General features: G+C 41.0%; 1 protein-coding gene across 1 annotated transcript; it reads right to left on the bottom strand.

The window, feature by feature from the left end:
* Positions 1-1,160: 1,160 nt before the first annotated feature.
* LOC128619274 (polymeric immunoglobulin receptor-like) lies at positions 1,161-21,736 on the bottom strand. Its single transcript, XM_053643348.1, has 14 exons — positions 21,350-21,736; positions 15,348-15,662; positions 14,928-15,239; positions 14,534-14,599; positions 5,907-5,960; positions 4,540-4,848; positions 4,126-4,431; positions 3,781-3,828; positions 3,617-3,658; positions 2,881-2,988; positions 2,737-2,804; positions 2,581-2,646; positions 2,322-2,387; positions 1,161-2,237 (listed from the first exon to the last, which is right to left on the bottom strand). The coding sequence occupies exons 1-14, from the start codon at positions 21,486-21,488 to the stop codon at positions 2,130-2,132; spliced, it is 2,007 nt and encodes a 668-aa protein (XP_053499323.1). The 5' UTR covers positions 21,489-21,736; the 3' UTR covers positions 1,161-2,129.
* Positions 21,737-23,522: the final 1,786 nt, after the last annotated feature.

Here is a 23,522-nt window from a genome sequence, read left to right as displayed (position 1 = left end):
AGGAACAGAACAGCTACTAATATAGATTCATGATGATCAGACCTACACACCTGATCAACTTACCAGCTACTGACCTCCACACATGCTCAACTCACCCACTAATGACCTCCACCCATCAAGTCACTCACTAATGACCTACACCCATCAACTCACCCACTAATGACCTGCACTCATCAACTCACCCACTAATGACCTGCACTCATCAACTCACCCACTAATGACCTACACCCATCAACTCACCCACTAATGACCTGCACTCATCAACTCACCCACTACTGACCTACACCCATCAAGTCACTCACTAATGACCTACACCCATCAACTCACCCACTAATGACCTACACCCATCAACTCACCCACTAATGACCTGCACTCATCAACTCACCCACTAATGACCTACACCCATCAACTCACCCACTAATGACCTGCACTCATCAACTCACCCACTACTGACCTACACCCATCAAGTCACTCACTAATGACCTACACCCATCAACTCACCCACTACTGACCTACACCCATCAACTCACCCAGTAATGACCTACACCCATCAACTCACCCACTACTGACCTACACACCTGAACAATTCACCAGCTACTGACCTACACACCTGAACAATTCACCAGCTACTGACCTACACAGCTGAACAATTCACCAGCTACTGACTTACAAATCTCAGCTACTGACCTTCACTTGTGAACAACTCACCCACTAATGACCTATACACCTGATCAATAGATCAGCTACTGACCTACACACCTAATAAACTCTCCGGCTACTGACCTACACACTCAGCAGACTAAGTACCAACCTATACATCTGATGTAAAGCTGGAGACCTACACAGAGCGTACAGACATTATCCACCAACCCCCTTGATCAACAGACCAACTACTGGCATTCACACAGTAATTCAGAAATATAAAATCTGAACACAACATTCGCTATCAGTTACATTTGTGATAGCAAGCACACAAAACATTTTGCGTGATGTGATTTCGCAGTGTTGCATGATGAAGCATATGCTTCACATGGCTTATAAGCAACAAACTGATGATGCAACTTCCAGGCTTGGAGTTAGTACAAAAGTACGTAGTTCTGCTTTCTGTAGATGTATTTGAAATGGAGAGAAAAGGTGTGGGGGAGGGGAAGGGAAAGAGAATGAACTTACAATGTGTGTTGAATTGCTTCGTTTCTTTCAAAAGTATACATTTATTATGCTATTTTATGGACTTGTCAGTTCCATATTGTAATTGCTATAAATCTGAAATAAATGGCAATAAATTGATTTATTAAACACCCGATTTGGTGAGTTATTACTCTCAAGGACTGCAATACATGCCAGTGCATCGCTAGCATGCAGTTCGAAAGCTTGCCTTTCGAACAATAGTCTAGAGTTAGACAGAGAAAGTCGAGGAGATGCGTTTTGCAATGAGACACGGCCATGTAAACAAGCAGTCCACAGTGTGCTTTTCAGATTTTATTGTTTTTTTTTTTAACGTACATATGCACAATTTCAGGTTTCTGTTTACATTTTTACAGCCCAGAAATCAACACTGAACACTGACAATCAACATCATAATGTTTTTGTTGTTGTTGTTGTTCTTTCCAACCCACGATACATACACACAAGAGTGCTTGAAGTTGCATAAGGGTCAGGGCAGGCCTGTTGATGTTTTGATAGCAATTGCACACTGAAGAGATCGAAGAGGGATTTAAAAATGACATACTGCTGCTTTAAAGATCTAAATACAGTTTAAAACTAAATATATAAAAAGCAACAATGTACAGGCATACATACACCCTGTATTATTATTATTATTATTATTATTATTATTATTATTAATCACAATGAATTCAAATTAGTACAAAAATAATCACATTTTAAAGAAAAATATTTTTGATAAAATATAGACAACTTTTAGACATTTTGACATAGAAGGTTTGTGTTATTCAGCTACAGTAACATACAAGTCAATAAAATACCTCACAGATATAATAATGTGTGTGTGTGTGTGTGTGTGTGTGTGTGCATGTGTGCATGTGTATGTGTGTGTGCGCATGTGTGTGTGTGTGTGTGTGTGTGCAGGTGAGTGTGTATGTGTGTGTGTGTGTGTGTGTGTGTGTATGTTAGTTAGTTTTGATGCTGGCATACACTACATTATCTCCTGACTCCACTGGAGTGTGTGCTGCTCTCACAGTGTTACTGTGGACTACAGTCGAGTACGTCACATCATCCTGCAGGAATAAACATCAACAACGTGTTATTACACACACACACACACACACACGTAAAATACACACTTTTAGAATGATGCACACCTTTTCTTCTGCTTTGTTGCGTTCAGTTTGTGGATTTATAGTTGTGTACAGAACATCACAATCATTCTGTAAAAAAAAGAAAGAAAACATGGCCCTTGAGACCAAGCTCATATACCCAAACACGCCCAGACACACACACACACACACACACACACACACACACGCACGCACACACACAGGTGTGCATGCACACAGCCAAATGCACAAATCGGCAACCAATCAGTAGCATGGATTGTCCTGAGCACTTGGACGCACTCACCTGTTTGTGTCCCGCTTCATAAGTGGGTTCTGATGTTACGGGTAAGTTCAGAGATTTGGTAAAGTCCTACACACACACACACACACACACATCAAACGTAAGCCTTGTTACTAAATAACATCCCACTAGTAAAACGGAGGTGATGTGTGTATTCACCTGCTTCTTCTGCTGTGTCCTCTGTCCTGTTTGTCCATCACCGGTCTCGATCTGTCCTCGTGTCTGTCCTACAGAATGAAACCAGACAGAGTGAGTCTGCAGGAATGTGTGCGTGTGTGTGTGTGTGTGTGTGTGTGTGTGTACCTCTGCGTTTCCAGTACATGACTCCTCCGAGTATCAGCAGCAGCAGCAGAACCCCAATAACACCAGAGCTGATGATGATGGCGGTGTTGGCATCATCTGTGTTTGGGACTTTATAAATAGCAATAAAAATAACACCAGGTGAGAGATTGGATTCTGATTGGGCAAAAGGTGTTGCTAAATTTTCGATAAAAGCAGCTCCGACAGTAGTGCCGCTGCAAATCACAGGTTTATACAGTATCGATGCGCTCGTTCATTAATGCTCCTGTTTCTATAGTAACAGCTTACACAGGGACTTGTAAGACAGATGTTACGCAAACTCTAAACCTAATTAAAAGCACGCCACATCGTGTTTAATTCCTCGCTTAGTAAATGATACAGTTTTGCATTCAAGTGGTGAAAACTGGTTTTCCCGCAAATTTAATACTTGCCCCTGTCTACAACATTATCGTAAAAAAAAAAAAAAAAAACTGCGTATAGCTTAAGAAGGAAAAAAAAAACAGGGTCACATGTTTTCAGGTAATAATGAAAAATAGGTAACTAAATACAGTTTTTATGCTGAATGTACTCAGTGATTTTATATATGAAGTTTTACTTACTAAGTAAACATCTGGATGGCTTTTAGAGTGTGTGTATATATGAGTTTTAAAAGAGTAGATTTGTCCTTTCTGGAAAAGTTCTTTCCAGTCAAACATGTAACACAAATACTGTCAGTGAAGTTAATGCAGTGAATCATTACCATTTCCAGATGTTTCAGATTCTGGATTTCTTTCGCCTACATCTACAAGAAGTAAAAGACAAAGATTAATGGAGATGTTGAGCGTTGTGTTTGAGCCTTGCTACAACGCGATGCATTAACCTGGACTAACAAGCCGGACTTTTTGTTACAGTGGTGTGTGGTACCTTGTTTGGAAGTTGTTCTGATGGTTGTTGAAGGTTGTTTTGGGGCGTCTGTGAGGAGAGAACGATTTAATCTTTTATAAATAAAACCAGGGATCTTAGTGAGAAGTGACAGCGGGACAGAACACACAGTCAGGATCGTTCAAAATCACAAACACAGACACAGATGAGGGACAGAACACGGAACAGAAACTTTTCACATTTTATTTTGTAGCAAAAATGGATAAATGTACTCAACACCGGTTTATAATATAGTAGTAGTCCATATATTTATTTAAAAACATTCCATTTTCTTAGCTAGACACTGAAGTCAATTTCACCTGCTTTATATACATGAGATCATTTTACCTTTAAATTTGACTAAGACGTCTTTAAAGTCAGTGTTGCTGATCTCACACCTGTACCATCCTCCATCCTCTACAGTCAGGTGTGATATGAGTAGAGAGAGATTTCCTGGAAGATGATCATTAAAGATCTGAACTCTGGTTGTGTAGCGATTTGTATCGTCCTTTGGGAAGATTTCTTTGTGATCTTTTAAAAATTCCCATCTGAAAGTGTGTGGTTTGGCTTGTAGTTCAGAGCAGGAGCAGGGCAGAAGGACAGACTGTCCCACGTATCCAGTCACAGTCACTGTCTGACGATTCAGTGTGCAACCTGGAGAATGAAGAAACATCAACATATTGCATTGCTGTTACATCATCAGATTAATCTGTCCTGAGATTATCACTGAAGTAGCATTGTGAATAAAAATGAGTCATTTACCTTTAACAGTGAGTCTGAAGTCTCTGTATTCACTCCCTTTAAGACTACACCTGTAAACTCCTCCATCCTCTTCAGTCAGGTGTGATATGAGCAGAGAGAAATTTCCTGAAGAGAGATCATTAACCAGCTGAAATCTGTCTTTGTACTGCTCACTCTCAGGAGATATCTCTACCCAATCATTTGTGTATTTCTCCCATGTGAGTGTCTCAGGTTTGGTGTGGAGGTCAGTGCAGGAGCAGGGCAGCAGTACTGAACCTCCTGTGTATGCAGTGATCTCTTTTATCTCTCTGTTTCCTTTCAGTCTGCAGCCTGTAGAAACACACCAGTTAATGATCTGTTAATGAGCAGTTCAATTGTACTTTATTTTAAATACTATTTTAAACACTTCCACCAGAGCAACACACTGCATCATGCACAACTACTGTCATATAGTGTTGCAGTATGGGGACAAGTTCACAGCACACAGTTACAGACCTGTGGTTTCCTCAAATGACGTTTCTACTGAGACAGGCAAAAATGTTTAGAGGCTTGTGACGCAGGAAAAAACAAACATTTCTCACATTTATACAAATGAAAGAGATTATTGAGTGTTTATCAGTTTGAATGTAAAAGTCTCTCATCATTTGTCACACCCATGGTCAAGTGTTAATCCACAGAACACAAACTACACAATGCTCACATGCGCTTTTAACTGGAAATAAAATGTGTGAAGATTCAGCAGGAATTTAATTGTAATTTAACAGGAGTTATATCTGATACAAAGATCTAAAAGCTACTACATGGCTAGTCTGATTTTATCTTGTGTTACTCTGAGGAACTGAAACTCTGCATGTATTTTCCTCTGAACAGATAAACCCGCTTCTATTTTAGTGACACACCACCGAAGAGGACAACGCCTGGTGAAGGAAGTGACGGCGTCAACACACCACACGGGTAAGCAGTTTACTGACGTCATCCACATATTCTGAGAACAGTGTTCACACCCCAGTGGTTCAAGCATGTTTGAGACATGTACGACGCCGTAATTACCTCGATGAGTAACAGCCAATGAGAGAGCAAGAGGAAACTGTAGGGGGACGAGTCAGGAACAACCAGAACACCAATCATGATGAAGGAGACTCAGCGTTCTACATGAACCCAGGACATGGGCGGGGATTAATAAAGCTCTAGCAGGAAGTTCTTATTTAATAAGTGGTAAGCAGGTTTTATGAAAGTCCGGTGATGAACATTTTCTCACGTTTATATTTATATTTGGTTTGATATCAAACAGAAAAATTCAGTCATTAAATTATAAACTCTTACATATATTTACTGACATTATTAAAAACGGGAGGGGGGGAGACAGAGAGAGAGAGAAGCAGACTCACCTTCAGTGACATGAAGCTGTATAAGGAGGAGAAGAAAACACACCTGCATTCTGACTGAGGACCCAAACACACACATTAATCCAAAGAGAGAATTAGAGCTAAACACACACTGACCAACTGCTGCACCGAGTCTGATCATAATGAACACTCTCTATAGATCACACTCACTCTCACAGCTACTACAGGAAGTGCTGATATAGCAGTATGACACTGAACACATAGATGTGAGGAAGTTCCTCATGTCTGTTGCACAGCAGAACTGAGTCTGTTCTAAATCCTTTCAAATGATCTAATGCCAATAAACAATCAACTATTGTATAAATAATCATATTCATGTCTTAAAAACATGCATCTAATCGTGACTCACATGAGATTTGACATGACACAGTGACAGTCATCTACAGGCTCCTGCATTACTGATCTGACTTCTCCATCTAGTGGCCTTTCAGGGTTAGTGCACCAGAATAAAGCTTATGATATGTTTTTAATATATATTTTTAAATGTCTGACAAAGAACAGGACAAAAACTTATGCAAAGTAGTAAAGAGCACTATTTCATACACTTCAGTATTCAGTGTAGCGACAGCTCGGCTTCAGCACCCCCAATGTTTTGGACAGCCGGCGAGCGCGTGGCGGCGGGGGGAAGCCGCCGAAATACACACGGCTGGCGGCTGATGAGCAGCGCGTCTGCTCTCCACCATCCAGCAGACGAAGGAAGAGTATAAAAGGGCGATCCTCCTCTAGCAAAGGGAGAGAGGACTCTCCCGGTGCACTGATTAATGTGTGTTGTGTCTTTTGCAGAGAGCGCGAGCGCGACCAAAGGCTCCGCCCCTTGGCTGTATCCGGGACGAGGCTGACGGACAGAACCCAACTCCAGCCTCTCGGAAGACCTCCAGCGCGGCACTTACCGCCCACGGACGACCCCGGCACACGAGCACTTCCCCCTAAGGACCATTCCTGCACGCACATACTATCACAAACTGTAAATAAATTCACTTCATTTTATACTTAAACAGCCCCGTGTCTGTCTGTGCTCCGCCCACTGCTGTCTAAACTCGCTACAATATTTAGATTTAAAACATTATGTTATTAAATGCAGGAGAAAAGAGTGTCCATTGCAAAGAACTGGACAAAACTTATGCAAAGTAGTAAAGATCACTAAATCATGCACTTCAGTATTCAGTACACTTCAGTATTCTATACACTACAATATTCCTTATGTAACCCACATTGAATTATCACCAAATAAATAATTCATAAAATGCATGAATAAGGTAATCAGTTAAAACACATACACGTAAGAAACAATTAAGAATGGTTAAAAACAGTCTGACAGTGATTGAATGTAAACACATTGAAGCATGGCTGTAAGGAATTGTGGTGACTAGTTTTTTTTTTTTTTCCCTTGGAACTGAACTGAACTTTACTGATCTTAATTGAATTTGAAGGTATAAGTGAAACTGAACTTGGACTGGATCTGATGTGTTACTTCACATTGTATTCTGTTTCATCATTGTGAATATTATGATTCAAGGGTTAAGAGTGTTTTACTTGAATTGACTTTGATTTGGAACTGACATAAATGTTTTCTCACCTGTAAGGGAAGGGAAAAAAGAGTAAACTCAAGAAAAAAGGCCAATAGAGAAAGAGAATATAGGCACACCCTATTAACCTAAAATAAAATACTTAGACCGGTCTAATCTAATAAAATAAGCTAGGTAAACCAAATTGTTTGTGACCTAGGTGAAGGAAAGGGACAGAGGAAAAAAGGATTAAAGTGGGTTCTACCTACCTTTTGCTACTTGCAGGACTATTCATTGGTTCTGATGTCTGTTAAATGTATTGCCTTTGTTGACCTTCAGTAAACTGATGCCTTTTGTATTTAAAGAACCTGGTCTCTGGTCTAATTTTTTCACCGTTACCCCACTCCATCCGAACCTAGAACTGGTCCAGTAGCTCAATAAAGTTGTATCAGAGCAAACAAGTGCTACACTTACATATAACTCTTTCATACACTTCAGTAGTGTGTACACTTAAATGAACTGCAATACTTTATACACTTCTTTGTTCCATATACTCTCTCCATTCTGTATGCCTTAGTAGTCCTTACACCTCAGTATATGGTAAATATCTTTTTATTTGTTTCTTTGTTTGATAGTCATTCATTCGTCCCTTCATTCATTTACTTACATACTTGCTTACTTAATGGCGCCCCCTGGCGTTGATTTGTTAATATTGTTTAGTTTGCATTTAGATGATATCCCGTGGTGTGTACATGATATAATAAATACTGCATGCTGATCTTTGCTCTATTAAATAAAAATAAAACTATATAATCATACACAGTATATTATCATATATTTGAGACCAGTTTGTTGACACAAACACATTGATACAGTAACACACACAGCCTCAAGGGGGCGCTGATGAGATGATTTAATACAGAGATATAATTATTCGAATGTTTGTATATCAACATTAAGCGGGCAGCAAAAGTGGACTAACTGCGGGAGAAAAGCGTGCGCCTGGTCACGTGACTCCACCGGGAGCGCGCTGGCGATGGAGAAAAGGGACGCGTGCGCGTTCCCAGCGTGTAATTACGTTCACCTGTTGCAGAGAACCTGCGCTGTGTTTGTAAATAACAATGCACTGCACTCTACTGTAATGCCTGCGTCCGTTTCTGAGCTTCTTTACTGTTCATTCTCTGCTGGAAAAAATAAATAAATAAATAAATAAAGAAGCAGGTCGAGCTGAAGACCAGGCTGATGGATTAATGCAGTAAAGAGGAAGAACTTCATGGTGCAGGAGAACAGAAGAGCACCAATCATCTGATCACATGCAGGGGTTTAGAGGCGGACTGTTCAGTGTACATCAGTGTGGAGAGAGAGAGAGAGAGAGAGAGAGAGAGAGGAGTTGGAGGAGAGGTCGGGTTTTGGTTCTGTACAGACGTGAGGAGAAGGAGCAGGATGAGATTTTGAGAGTGGAGAACATTTTGGAGAATCAAGGTGGGTGATGTTTGTTCTTTCAAAGTTTGTATATGTATGATTGAGTTCTTGTAAATATAAGTAGCTCCATAAATCATAAACTGGTGGAAACTTCAGGAATAATAATTTAAAAAAAAAAAAAAGTCCAATAAATAACCCACAAAGTATCATTTATTTAAATATTTTGAACAATTGGATTAAAAAATAAATAAATAAATTGTGCAGTATAACTTTTGGTCTCTTCGACTGAAATCTATATTTTTTGTCTTATTCAGTGCAGCTTTTCTTTAACAGTTAGTCTAACAGTGAGTGCATGTGGAGTACTATAACTGACACTTCCTTTCCATCTCTCTACCTTTCTCTGTGTGTGTGTGTGTGTGTGTGTGTGTGTGTGTGTGTCTTTTCCTGCTGTCTTCACCAAACACGCACAACGACCTTGTTTCACATTGCAGCATCTTCCACCTTCGAGTGTTTCTGCTGATAGCCTTGCACAACATACACCAGGTCTGAAATATATCTTTACAGAGGACGAGGAGGATTAAAGCACCGCTGCATCGCTCTCTCTTTAGATACAGATGAAGTCAGGGCTGAATCACACTGCCCCTCTATCAGCAGGTAGTCGAACAGCATGGTGCTTAATGCAGGAAACTAGATGGACTTGAATGGAATAAGTTCATCATGAAGTCAGGTGTTGATTATAAGACTCATATTATAAGATTTAAGACTCACAATCCATCATTTAACCTTTATGCTCGGGTCAGGTCCGAACCGAAAATTTGGTCGAACGTGAGCAAGTATACGAGGAGATTTACGGCAGGTCGAGTAGAACATATCTTACTGGCAGTATTCCAACGTGAGTACGGATTAAAACGGTCAGTGTGGTGCGGTTAAAGGAAAATAATCAGCGAGAGTGTGGTGAGATGTACACTATCGTGTGATGTAGCAGCACGAGTATAGCAGCAATATGGGCAGCAGAGCAAGCGTCTGACGTAGCTATGTGAAGTGCGGTCTGGAGCGGTCTTACTCGGTTAGGGGTTTGACCAGCCCTTGTAAGCATTGGGAGGCAGCAGGGTGTTGAGTCGGTGTGGAGTCTGCTGGCTCCTGGACCCTCTGAAGGAGGCAGGAGGGTGAAGAGTCGGTGAGAGGGGTGCGAGTGGTCGTCTGCAGTACTGGCGGCTGTGCGAATGTTGTCCGAGGTGTCGCTGGTGGGTAGAGAGACCCAGGTGATCTTTTCAGCTGTTCTCACAGTTCACTGTAGGGTCTTGCGGTTTGTCCGGTTCCCGTACCACACGGCGAGACTCACCCAGGACGCTCTCTACAGTTTTTGAGCCATTTTCCTGTAAAAAGGAAGGAAAAAAACACAGCAGTCCCTGATTTCACGCTGGGCGGATGGCTGCAGTTTGAGTAAGTCCAGTGAGTAAGGCTAGGGTTCGCGCTACTGCTGCCTCACACTCCATTTCTGGTTCAGTAGAATAGTAGTATTTTAGGCCACACCCACTCAGAACTGTTCTACATGTCTGTCTCTGTCTTTGTTGGTTTCTATCTTTTTGTCTCTTTATTTGTATTTGTCTGCCCATGTCTCTCTTCCTGTCTCTGTCTATATGTGTCTCACAGTCTGTCTGTCTCCATCTGCTTGTCTCTGTCTGCGTCTCTGTCTACTACTGTTTGTCTGACTCCATCTGTCTGTCTGTGTTTATTTTTGACTCACTGTCTGGCTGTCTGTCTCTCTCGCTCTCTATCCACCGCTTTCTGTCTGTCTCCAACTGTCTGTATTTCTGACTCTGTCTGTCTCTCTGTGTGTGTGTGTGTGTGTGTGTGTGTGCTTGTGTGTGTGTGTGTGTGTCTTGATATAACACACACCTGGATTAACAGGCATTGCTAAACAGCGAACAGGAAATGAGGATTAAAGTGTTGTTCATCAGAGAGATGGACAGAGAACTTGTCTAAAAACATTGGACAGGAGGTTTGCACTTTCACAGGGTCTTTTCTGGTTCCGACAGTGTTTAACTCTAGTCCCAGTTTCCTAGCAGCGTGTGTGTGTGTGTGTGTGTGTTAGCAGCCCAGCCTGCCAGCAGACTCCTAAATGTCAGCACACACATGCAGCGCTTAATGAAAACTCCAGTGATGAAGCCGTTTTTAATGACTTCGATAAACGGCGCTCTCGCGGCTCGTCCCTCATCTCTGTAGGTCCAGCGTGACTTTCTGAAGGAAAAAAATCCCTCGTGAGTCGGATAATAACTGGAGACGCAGTGATGTCATCGTGTCCCCTCATTTTCTAAACCTCAGCATCATCGCATGCGAATGTAACGCACGTCTCATGTTGTTTTTATCGCAATAAAGGTAAAGTTCATCCCTACACTTACTCAACAAGAACCTTTTATACATGTGCACTGCATGTGAACAAGCATTCATGAAACTCAACCAGAATTATCGGCACCCTCGGTAGAGACGGGTTAAAAAGAAATGACGAGAAGGTTTTTGTGGTTAATTATGAGAGTAATTCTAATAATAAAATGAGATCTAAACTGTAAATTGAGGTAAATTTATAAACATAAATGATTAATACAATCAAGTAAGGAATAATCTACTTGGTGTCATGCTGTTCTAGGAAACTAATAAACGACGGGTGGTGTGATGAAGCGGTGTCACTATTACAGCGTGTCCTGAAGGGCTTTATTCCTCTTATACTCGAGCGATATTCCAATAATTACCTTTTTTATCCATTTATAGTTACATTTTTTGTGTAAAAAAATATTCATGAAAGTTAGTTACTTGTAGCAGACTGGCTTCCATCCTTTCTTCCATCCATCCATTTCATTTCATTCCTTTCCTCCATCATATCTTCATTCTCATCCATCCATCCTTTCCATTCCTTTTTTACATCTTTCTATCCATCATTGTTTCTATTTCCTTCCTTCCATCCATCCATCCAACCCTTCATGCATCATTTCTTCATTCCTTTCACCATATTGTTTCCTCCCTTTTTTCCTTCCAATCCATCCATCCATCCATACCATAGTTTCTTAATTCCCTTACATTCCCTCCCTCTTTTCATTCCCGTATTTCCTTCATTTCCTTATTCATTTATTCATTTATTCCATTCACTTTATTCAGGGAACGAACCATTCATCCATAAATCCATCCTTCCCTCTATCCATCATTTTTATTCCTTTCCATTCCATCCATTATCTTATAATATGGCTTTGAATGGGTTTCCTACCAGACTGTATATTGCTGTAGCTGAATAATGTACACTGTAATGTGTGTATCTTAATGTCCAAAATAGAGGTGTGGCCATATGGACTAATGTAACATGGAATTTTTATGTTTTGTAATAATTTAATGTAATAATCCGTTTAGTCCATGCTCAACCTGCAAACTTTGAATTCAAAAGAAACACCCCCCTCCCTCCCAAAAAAAACTTTGATGAGGTCACTCGGATGATGAAGCCAATAAAAAGGAAAAGCCGCACACAGTCTTGTCTGTACGCACCCTGGATCACACTGACTGACACTTGTTTTACTAGACCGTTTAAAGCCAGCTTGGAGCGTACTGCGTGTCATTCGTCATGTTATGGATACTAACTTTTACTGATAAAGGACAGTAAGACTACACTTATCATGATTCCCCTTGTGGTCTGCAGCAGTGGGCTCAATAGAATAGAACGGGTGAGGAGATGGTTCCAAATGGTGATGACTGTCCTAAGTGGGTAACACTGGTTTGCGATGGGAAAGGTAGCTGTTAGGATTGAGTCAGAGGGAGCAAAGTAGTTCTAAATGAGCAACATATTGGTTCAGAATGGGTGAGATGGTTCGGAATGGTTCAGATGGTGGTTTGGAATGGGTACTATATTATTTCAGACTTGATCAGATGGTTCTAAATGGGTAGCATATTGGTTTGGAGTGGGAAAGACGGTGGGTCAGAATGGGCGAGATGGTTCTAACTGGATAACATTTGGTTTCGGCAAGGGTTGGATGTGTTGGAATAGATATGGCAAAGATAGTCCTAGATAGATGAATTGTTGGTTCAGAATAGGAAAGATGGTGGTTTGGAATGCTTCTAAATGATGGGAATAAATGGGTAAATGGTTATAAAATGGGTAACCTATTGGTTTGGAATGGGTGAGATGGTGGTTTGAAATGGGTATCATAATGGTTTGGACTAGGTCAGATGGTTCTAAATGGGTACTGCGTTGGTGTGGAATTGGTCAGATGGTGCTACATGGGTAACATGTTGGTTTGGAATGGTTGAGATGGTTCTAATTGGGGAAAATGGTTCTAAATGATTCCCGTTGGGTTGGAATGGGTCAGATTGTGGTTTGGAGTGGGTACGATATTGGTTTGGAATGGGTAAGATGGTCATAATGAATTCTGATCATAATGAGCACACTCTATAGATCACACACTGCATGATTATTACATTCCTTCATTCACACCTTTACAGTACACCTTTAAAAATAGTGGTTTTCTGGAAATTTTATTTCATTTTAAAAGTAAAAAAGGAAAGCGCACCAATGTTAGTCAGAATACATCAGTTCTGATCGCATTTACAATGCAGGACCAAGAACATTACAATATTTTCTGAGGGGAAAAATACAATGTGCCTAGTTTTTAATGATGTAAATATTGTGAAAGTGAAGCAGGCTTCCAAAGCATGTGAGAATCAGGTATAAAACTCTAAATGATCTACTTTTAAATCTAAACCATACATATTCTATGATTAATTAAAATATTATTAGGCTGAAAATGAAAGCTGAACGTCTAAAAGGTTGGAAAGGACAAAACGTGAATAAAAAATGAAGCTCCGGTATTTACAGAACTATTTATGCAGTACTATTTATGAATAAATCTGTTTATTAATGTATTGATGGATCAGCTGATTGAGTTCTTCTCCACTGCAGACTCACTGCTCCATCTCCATCAGCTCTGCTGTAATGAACTCTAAGAGGACCTAGAGAGTAAACTAAACAAGAAAAGCTACGTTCATGCAGATAAAATGGCAGGGAAGTGGAGGATAAATGTCCACAAAGTAGTAAGAGTACAAGAGCTTGAAAGTGTGTGTACCTTTCTTTCTGGTTCTGCAATAGACCACAGCCACGATGATGTGCAGAAAGATCACAGTCACCACGGCGAAGGGGACGAAGGGAAGACGCTCTGGAGAGACGTCATCAATATCAGTCAGAACATTACCTTAACACTGTTTACATGTGTTACACTGAATGTTACACTTTTTAAAGGAGACACTGATGGAAAGGGTAAAAGTTTGATAGGGAATGAGTGATAAGGGGTTTGTAGACGTGTCGTTTCCTGTGGAATTTCTTAGCAGAAGATACAATCCTCCCTATATCCAGTCTTCACATAATTACACAAATTAACATTTATGTATAATGATGTAACACAGTAAGTGCATCTTAAATGAACAGAAGATAATGCAGTGTATTGATCATGACCGTTTTCAGAAGAAGTTTCAGAGTGTGTGGTTGTGTTGTCATTGACCACTGGGGTTGGTTTTGTAGCTTTTGTTGTGACACGTACAGGAACTGAAAGACCAGATAAAGTTAGTGTGCGTTTCTTGCTGTGAGCTGATGTACTAACGTACTCACAAAGACTTTTCATTCCAGTGTGTATCAGTGGTGTGTGGTACCTGGTTCAGGATTAGGTGAAGTTGTTGTGATCACTGGTCTGGATGCTGAAGGTCTTGTTGGTGCATCTGCAAGGAGAGAAAGGTTTAATAAGTTATAAATAAAGAGTGTGATGTGCAGTGAGTGAAGGCAGGACACAAGTGTGTAAACTCAGCGTGTTCTTTATTAAAGACAATCCAGGAACCGTAGTGAGAATTGAAAGCGGGTCAGAACACACACTCGGATCATCTATAATCATAAACACAAACCCAGACGAGGGGCAGAACACGGAGCAGAAACTTTTCATGTCTGATTCTTACATTTTATTTCTGATTTTATGTTACCTCTAATTTCTTTTCCTTGGATAGATACTGTAGTCAACTGCACATATAGTTTATATACAGAAGGTCGTTTTACCTTTTACTGTGAGTCGGATGTTTGTATCGATATTGTTGCTGATCTCACACCCGTACCATCCTCCATCCTCTACAGTCAGGTGTGATATGAGTAGAGAGAGATTTCCTGGAAGATGATCATTAAAGATCTGAACTCTGTCTGTGTAGCGATTTGTCTCGTCCTTTGGGAAGATCTTTATGCGATCAGTTCCTTTAATATAGATCCATCTGAAAGTGTGTGGTTTGGCTTGTAGTTCAGAGCAGGAGCAGGGCAGAAGGACAGACTGTCCCACGTATCCAGTCACAGTCACTGTCTGACGATTCAGTGTGCAACCTGGAGAATGAACAAACATCAACATATTGCATTGCTGTTACATCATCAGATTAATCTGTCCTGAGATTATCACTGAAGTAGCATTGTGAATAAAAATGACTCATTTACCTTTAACAGTGAGTGTGAAGTCTCTGTATTCACTCTCTTTAAGACTACACATGTAAACTCCTCCATCCTCTTCAGTCAGGTGTGATATGAGCAGAGAGAAATTTCCTGAAGAGAGATCATTAACCAGCTGAAATCTGTCTTTGTACTGCTCTCTCTCAGGAGATATCTCTACCCAGTTATTTCCATTTGTGTATTTCCTCCATGTGAGTGTCTCAGGTTTGGTGTGGAGGTCAGTGCAGGAGCACGACAACAGTACTGAGTCTCCTGTGTATGCAGTGATCAGTTTTGTCTCTCCGTTTCCTTCCAGTCTGCAGCCTGTAGAAAAACACCGGTTAATGATCTGTTAATGAGCAGTTCACCATCTGCAGCAACTCTACAGAACTAAAGACGACCTCCAACTCCACAACTCACTAACATCCACATCTTATTAATGTCCACAACTCACTAACATCCACATCTTATTAATGTCCACAACTCACTAACATCCTCATCTTATTAATGTCCACAACTCACTAACATCCTCATCTTATTAATGTCCACAACTCACTAACCTCCTCATCTTATTAATGTCCACAACTCACTAACATCCTCATCTTATTAATGTCCACAACTCACTAACATCCTCATCTTATTAATGTCCACATCTCACTAACATCCTCATCTTATTAATGTCCACAACTCACTAACATCCTCATCTTATTAATGTCCACAACTCACTAACATCCACAACTCACTAACATCCTCATCTTATTAATGTCCACAACTCACTAACATCCTCATCTTATTAATATCCACATCTTATTAATGTCCACATCTTATTAATGTCCACATCTCACTAACCTCCTCATCTTATTAATGTCCACATCTCACTAACATCCTCATCTTATTAATGTCCACATCTCACTAACATCCTCATCTTATTAATGTCCACAACTCACTAACATCCTCATCTTATTAATGTCCACATCTCACTAACATCCTCATCTTATTAATGTCCACATCTCACTAACATCCTCATCTTATTAATGTCCACATCTCACTAACATCCTCATCTTATTAATGTCCCCATCTCACTAACATCCTCATCTTATTAATGTCCACATCTTATTAATATCCACATCTCACTAACCTCCTCATCTTATTAATGTCCACATCTTATTAATGTCTACAGTAGGGATGTAACTGAATATGAAAATGTAAACAGTTAAAAAGCTCTAAATGGTCAGTAGTCAGTATCTGAGATGGAGTGTTCATTTATTCTTGTTTAGAAATCTCCTTAAACAAAAAAAAAAATACGGGAATATTCTGAAGGACATAATTATATGCAGGATTGATGTCCTGCAGGTCTTGTTAAAGTGAATCATTTGAAAATTCAGTTCACCCTATACTGTATTGAAAACACATTATTAACACATTATTTGATGGTTTATTTTGTGAATTAAATTTTTAATTTTTTTTTCAAATACACTCATTTCAAATTTGATGACTGCAACACACTCCAAAAAAGTTGGGACAGTCGACTGTTTACCGCTGTGTAACATCACCTTTTCTTTTTATAACACTTGTTAAACGTTTGGGCGCTGAGTGAAGACACCAGTTGGTTAAGTTTAGCAAGGGGAATTTCCCCCCATTCATCCATTATGCATTTCTCCAGCTGTGCAACTGTACGGGGCCTTCGTTGCCTTATTTTGTGGTTTATAATGTGCCACATTCTCAATGGGAGACAGGTCAGGACTGCAGCAGGCCATGCTAGCACCACACTCTCTGCTTACGCAACCATGCGCTTGTAATCCGGGCAGAATGTGGTTTGGCGTTGTCCTGCTCTGGATGGCAGTATATGTTGCTCCAAAATGTGTACGTATCTTTCTGCATTAATGCTGCCCTCACAGATGTGTAAGTTACCCATACCATGGACAGTGACACATCACCATACTATAACAGACGCTGGCTTTTGGACCTGACGCTGATAACAGTTTGGACGGTCCTTTTCCTCTTTGGCCCGGAGAACACGACGGCTGTTTTTTCCCAAAATTATTTGAAATGTCGACTCGTTAGACCACAAAACTTGACTCCATTGTGCTACTGTCCATCTCAGATGAGACCGAGCCCAGAGAAGTGGGCAGAGCTTCTGGACAGTGTTGATGTATGGCTTCAGCTTTGCATAGTAAAACCGTATCTTGTGTCTTTGAATGCAGCGGCGAATGGTGTCGACTGACAAACGTTTACCAAAGTATTCCGAGCCCATGTCAGGATCTCCATTACAGACTCATGACGGTTTTTAAGACAGTGATGTCTGAGGAATCAGGGATCACTCGCATTCAGAAGCGGTTTTCGGCCGCGCCCTTTACGCACCGTGATTTGACCGGATTCCTTGAAACTTTAAATTATATTGTACAATGTAGAAGGTGAAATGCCCAAAATCCTACCGATTTGTCTTTGGGGAATGTTCTTCTCAAAGTGTTGGATTATTCGCTGATGCATCAGTTGGCAGACTGGCGAGCTTCAAGGCTCCTTATATACTATGATTAGACGATTGTCTCACCTGTTTCACATCACCTTCTTATTTCAACTTATCACATCGGTATTAGTCCTAAACTGCCCCTGTCCCAACTTTATTCGAACGTGTTGCATGCCTCAATTTCAAAATAAACGTTATCTTAAAAATAACTATGCAGTTGATCAGCTGCATGTAAAACATCAAATACCCTGTCTTAATACGTTTTTTTGTTTAAATACAAGTCAAAGTACATTTACAAATCCCTTCTCTTTGTTTTTATTAGCTTTTTCCATATTGTCCCAACTTTTTCGGAATTGGGGTTGTAATAAAAACATCTGATACAAAGATCTAAAAGTTACTACATGGCTAGTCTGATTTTATCTTGTGTTACTCTGAGGCACTGAAACTCTGCATGTATTTTCCTCTGAACAGATAAACCCGCTTCTATTTTAGTGACACACCACTGAAGAGGCCGACTGCTGGTGAAGGAAGTGACGGCGTGAAAACACCAGAGTCTGTGTCTAGTTTTTAATGATGTAAATATTGTGAAAGTGAAGCAGGTTTCAAAAGCATGTGAGAATCAGGTATAAAACTATAAATGATATACTTTTAAATCTAAACCACACATATTCTATAATTTAATTAAAATATTATTAGCCATCAAACGAAAAGCTGAAAGGTCACATTCATTAAAATAATTCACTTATTAGACAGACTTTAGTCAAATTCACATGCGGTTTATATACAGAAGGTCATTTTACCTGTTACTGTGACTAAGACGTCTTTAAAGTGAGTGTTGCTGATCTTACACCTGTACCATCCTCCATCCTCTACAGTCAGGTGTGATATGAGTAGAGAGAGATTTCCTGGAAGATGATCATTAAAGATCTGAACTCTGTCTGTGTAGCGATTTGTCTCGTCCTTTGGGAAGATTTCTTTGTGATGTTGTAAAAATTGCCATCTGAAAGTTTGTGGTTTGGTTTGTAGTTCAGAGCAGGAGCAGGGCAGAAGGACAGACTGTCCCACGTATCCAGTCACAGTCACTGTCTGATTATTCAGTGTGCAACCTGGAGAATGAACAAACATCAACATATTGCATTGCTGTTACATCATCAGATTAATCTGTCCTGAAATTATCACTGAAGTAGCATTGTGAATAAAAATGACTCATTTACCTTTAACAGTGAGTCTGAAATATCTGTATTCACTCCCTTTAAGATCACATCTGTAACCTCCTCCATCCACTACAGTCAGGTGTGATATGAGCAGAGAGAAATTTCCTGAAGAGAGATCATTAACCAGCTGAAATCTGTCTTTGTACTGCTCTCTCTCAGGAGATATCTCTACCCAGTTATTTCCATTTGTGTATTTCCTCCATGTGAGTGTCTCAGGTTTGGTGTGGAGGTCAGTGCAGGAGCAGGGCAGCAGTACTGAGTCTCCGGTGTATGCAGTGACCGGTTTTATCTCTCCGTTTCCTTCCAGTCTGCAGCCTGTAGAAACACACCAGTTGATATATTGTAGCTGCTTTGGTGATTGTATCTTTAAACAGTTTATATCAATCAAATCAAAGATTCTTAGCTTTCCAATGGTATGCTGCATGAGTAGCTATGTACTACGTACCGCTGTGTAAATGGCAAAGTTCTCCTAATAACATTGCAAAAGCAGTGTCCATATTTGCCAAGTTTTTGTTGGAAGGCATCGTTGCTGTTAGTTCTAACAATATCTTCTGTTATTACACTAACGGCACAGTGTATTTCATAGATTATAGAACAGTTTACTGACACAAACACTTTGAGTCCACATCACGCCAATGTCCACAACACAATAATTACAACAACTTGTTAATGTCCACAACTCCATAATGTCCACAACTTCATAATGTCTACATCACACTAATGTTCACAACACAATAATTACAACAACTTGTTAATGTCCACAACATAATGTCCACATCATACTAATGTCCACAACATAATGTCCACATCACACTAATGTCCACAACATAATGTCCACATCATACTAATGACCACAACATAATGTCCACATCACACTAATGTCTATATCACACTAATGTCCACAACACACTCATGTCTATATCACACTAATGTCCACAACACACTCATGTCTATATCACACTAATATGCACAACACACTCATGTCTATATCACACTAATATGCACAATATAATCTCCATGTCACACTAATGTCCACATCATAATGTCCACATCATACTGATGTCCACAACATACTAATGTCCACAACATAATGTCCACATCACACTAATGTCCACAACATAATGTCCACATCACACTAATGTCCACAACATAATGTCCACATCACACTAATGTCCACAACACACTAATGTCCACAACATAATGTCCACAACACAATGTCCACAACACACTAATGTCCACATCACACTAACATCCTCATCTTATTAATGTCCACTAGTCACACATTTTGATAACCCTCTAATATCCACAACTGGCCAGTCAAAGACAAAGAGGTGTGCAATTGTTCGTTATTTTAAACGTTATTTTAAACACTTCCACCAGAGCAACACACTGCATCATGCACAACTACTGTCATATAGTGTTGCAGTATGGGGACAAGTTCACAGCACACAGTTACAGACCTGTGGTTTCCTCAAATGACGTTTCTACTGAGACAGGCAAAAATGTTTAGAGGCTTGTGACGCAGGAAAAAAACAAACATTTCTCACATTTATACAAATGAAAGAGATTATTGAGTGTTTATCAGTTTGAATGTAAAAGTCTCTCATCATTTGTCACACCCATGGTCAAGTGTTAATCCACAGAACACAAACTACACAATGCTCACATGCGCTTTTAACTGGAAATAAAATGTGTGAAGATTCAGCAGGAATTTAATTGTAATTTAACAGGAGTTATATCTGATACAAAGATCTAAAAGCTACAACATGGCTAGTCTAATTTTATCTTGTGTTACTCTGAGGCACTGAAACTCTGCATGTATTTTCCTCTGAACAGATAAACCCGCTTCTATTTTAGTGACACACCACCGAAGAGGCCGACTGCTGGTGAAGGAAGTGACGGCGTGAACACACCACACGGGTAAGCAGTTTACTGACGTCATCCACATATTCTGAGAACAGTGTTCACACCCCAGTGGTTCAAGCATGTTTGAGACATGTACGACGCCGTAAGAAACTCGATGAGTAACAGCCAATGACAGCGCAAGAGGAAACTGTAGGGGGACGAGGCAGGAACAACCAGAACACCAATCATGATGAAGGAGACTCAGCGTTCTACATGAACCCAGGACATGGGCGGGGATTAATAAAGCTCTAGCAGGAAGTTCTTATTTAATAAGTGCTAAGTACATTTTATAAAAGTTCCATAATGAACATTTTCTCACGTTTATATTTAAATTTATATTTGGTTTGATGGCAAACAGAAAAACTCCAAAAAGTCATCCAAATTAAAAAAAGAGAGAAAAAAGAGAGAAAGATCGGCAGACTCACCTTCAGTGACATGAAGCTGTATAAGGAGGAGAAGAAAACACACCTGCATTCTGACTGAGGACCCAAACACACACATTAATCCAAAGAGAGAATTGGAGCTAAACACACACTGACCAACTGCTGCACCGAGTCTGATCATAATGAACACACTCTATAGGTCACACACTGGACGTTTATTACATTACTTCATTCACACCTTTACAGGAAGTGCTCACACAGGAAGTGCAAATTTAGCAGTTCATCGCTGACCAGACAGAAGTGAGAATGTCTCTCCTGTCTGTTGTGCAACATAACATGGTGCAGGATTGTGCCACAAATTACCCCGTCCCCCGCTCCAAAAAGATTTCTACAGGAAGCTGGAAATACCCCGTAACTGTCCTCAACTCTGTATGTCCCCGCAAAACCACACACTTAACAAGCTTTTGTGGTAAGTCGTAATAGTATGAACTTTTGGTCATGTATATCAGAGAAGGAACGCTGAACTACAGTTCCCAGCATGCACTGCACCTCACTGTATCACAGTCACATGACCACCTGCATCTGAATCACGTCATGTTAATGAGCACCTATGTGTATATAGCCACAGTTTGCACTGCACTCCTTGTCTTACGTTTGTCTTCCTTTACCGTTGTCTGTGTTTATGGTCTTTGTTTCACGGTTATTCTTTGCCTTAGTGTTTTGCTGCCTGTTCATAGTTCTTGTTTTGTGTTTTGCTTTGATATTAATTAAAATTCTAATCGCACTTACGTCTGTCTCCACCTTGAAATCGTGAGAGAACGTAAGACCTCAACATGGTTGCAGCAGATCTTTTCAGAATCCAAGAGGCCCTTTATAAAAAGAAAATGCCGAGGTGGGAGAAAGAGGGAAAATTGTCCCTAAATAAAAACAATCAGGAATGGCTCGACATGATGTACCCCGTCATGGGGTATGCCAAAGGGGAGCCTTCCAACCAGGCTGGAACCATCTCCCACCCTCCCTCCCCCACTGTGGATCTCGTCCAGCATGCCAAGTCGACAGAGAATGTCGTTCAGCCTCCCTGCTCGTCTGAGGACAGAGCTCAGCATCCCTGTTCAGCTGATGAAGTTGCTCCGCCTCCCGGTGCGACCATGAGCTCAGCTTTTCTTCCCTGTTCTGCCTAGGATGTCACTACGCCAGCCTCCGCTTCGGACGTCGCTCCGCCCTCCTGCTCAGTTGATGACGTCGCTCCACCTCCCTGATCGGTTGAGGACGTCGCTCCGCCTTCCTGCACGGTTGAGGACGTCGCTCCGCCTTCCTGCACGATTGAGGACGTCACTCCGCCTTCCTGCTCGGTTGAGGACGTCACTCCGCCTTCCTGCACGTTGAGGACGTCGCTCCGCCTTCTCACTCTGCTGAAGCTGATAGTACCCAGGCGTGGGAAGCTGGGTTGTCTACTGCCCCAACTTCATGCCTTCCCCTCGGCTCCTTGAGGAGCCTGCTATCTGTTGGACAACGCCCTGCCTTGGAACTAAGGGGCTGTAAAGACATTTTGCCGAGAAGGCCAGGACCACGAGGGGAGGGAGTGTTTTCTGGCACTCTGGCAGTGGTGCCTTTTGGGGGGTGGGGGGGGGGGAGGCGGTTCTGTCATGACAGCTGCCTCAGAAATGTACACAAACGTTGATTCATTTTTCCACTGAAATAACCACAAGATATCTCCATGATTTGCCCCCTGAATTGTATCTTTTATAAGCTGTAGATGTTTTGTTTATCAGCTTTTTTATAAAACCACAGTAATGAGGACTCAGGACATTACTCCTCCCCGCAGGCAGAGGTCACACTCACCAGAGCTAAGATAGAAATGCAGGACGACTCTGAAACATCCTTGGAGCTGTATGAACGCTCCTTGGAGGCATGGGGCTCGCCCGTTGCCCAGTCGGTGGCCTGCCTGTTGCCGATCCTGATCGGAGAAGCCCAACTTGCTGCCCAGCAGCTGCAGGTCACCAAGATGCTGGAGTACCCAGACATAAATGGGTGATTTTGCAATGGGTCGGCGGTACCCTTGAACAGGACCATCAGCGTTTCCACTTGCTGACTGTCCATGAGTTTGGCCACCTGTTTGTGTTCACCCAGAAGCTCAGGGACACCTGGCGAAGGTGGCTGCTGTCTGAGGGGTGCAGCTCTGAAGATGTGGTCGAACTCATGGTGTTGGAACAGT

This window comes from Ictalurus furcatus, chromosome 2 (genome assembly GCF_023375685.1).
Source record: "Ictalurus furcatus strain D&B chromosome 2, Billie_1.0, whole genome shotgun sequence".
NCBI lineage: Eukaryota > Metazoa > Chordata > Actinopteri > Siluriformes > Ictaluridae > Ictalurus > Ictalurus furcatus.
The sequence above is the reverse complement of the archived record's forward strand: the minus strand, read 5'-3'. Positions and strand labels throughout refer to the sequence as shown.

Coding starts and splice junctions, on each gene's coding strand:
- LOC128619274 (XM_053643348.1), bottom strand. CDS start 21,488: ATGATCAGACTCGGTGCAGCAGTTGGTCAGTGTGTGTTTAGCTCCAAT. Junction 15,663..21,349: donor ACAGCTTCATGTCACTGAAG/GTGAGTCTGCCG, acceptor GTTTTTCTACAG/GCTGCAGACTGGAAGGAAAC. Junction 2,238..2,321: donor GCAACAAAGCAGAAGAAAAG/GTGTGCATCATT, acceptor TTATTCCTGCAG/GATGATGTGACGTACTCGAC.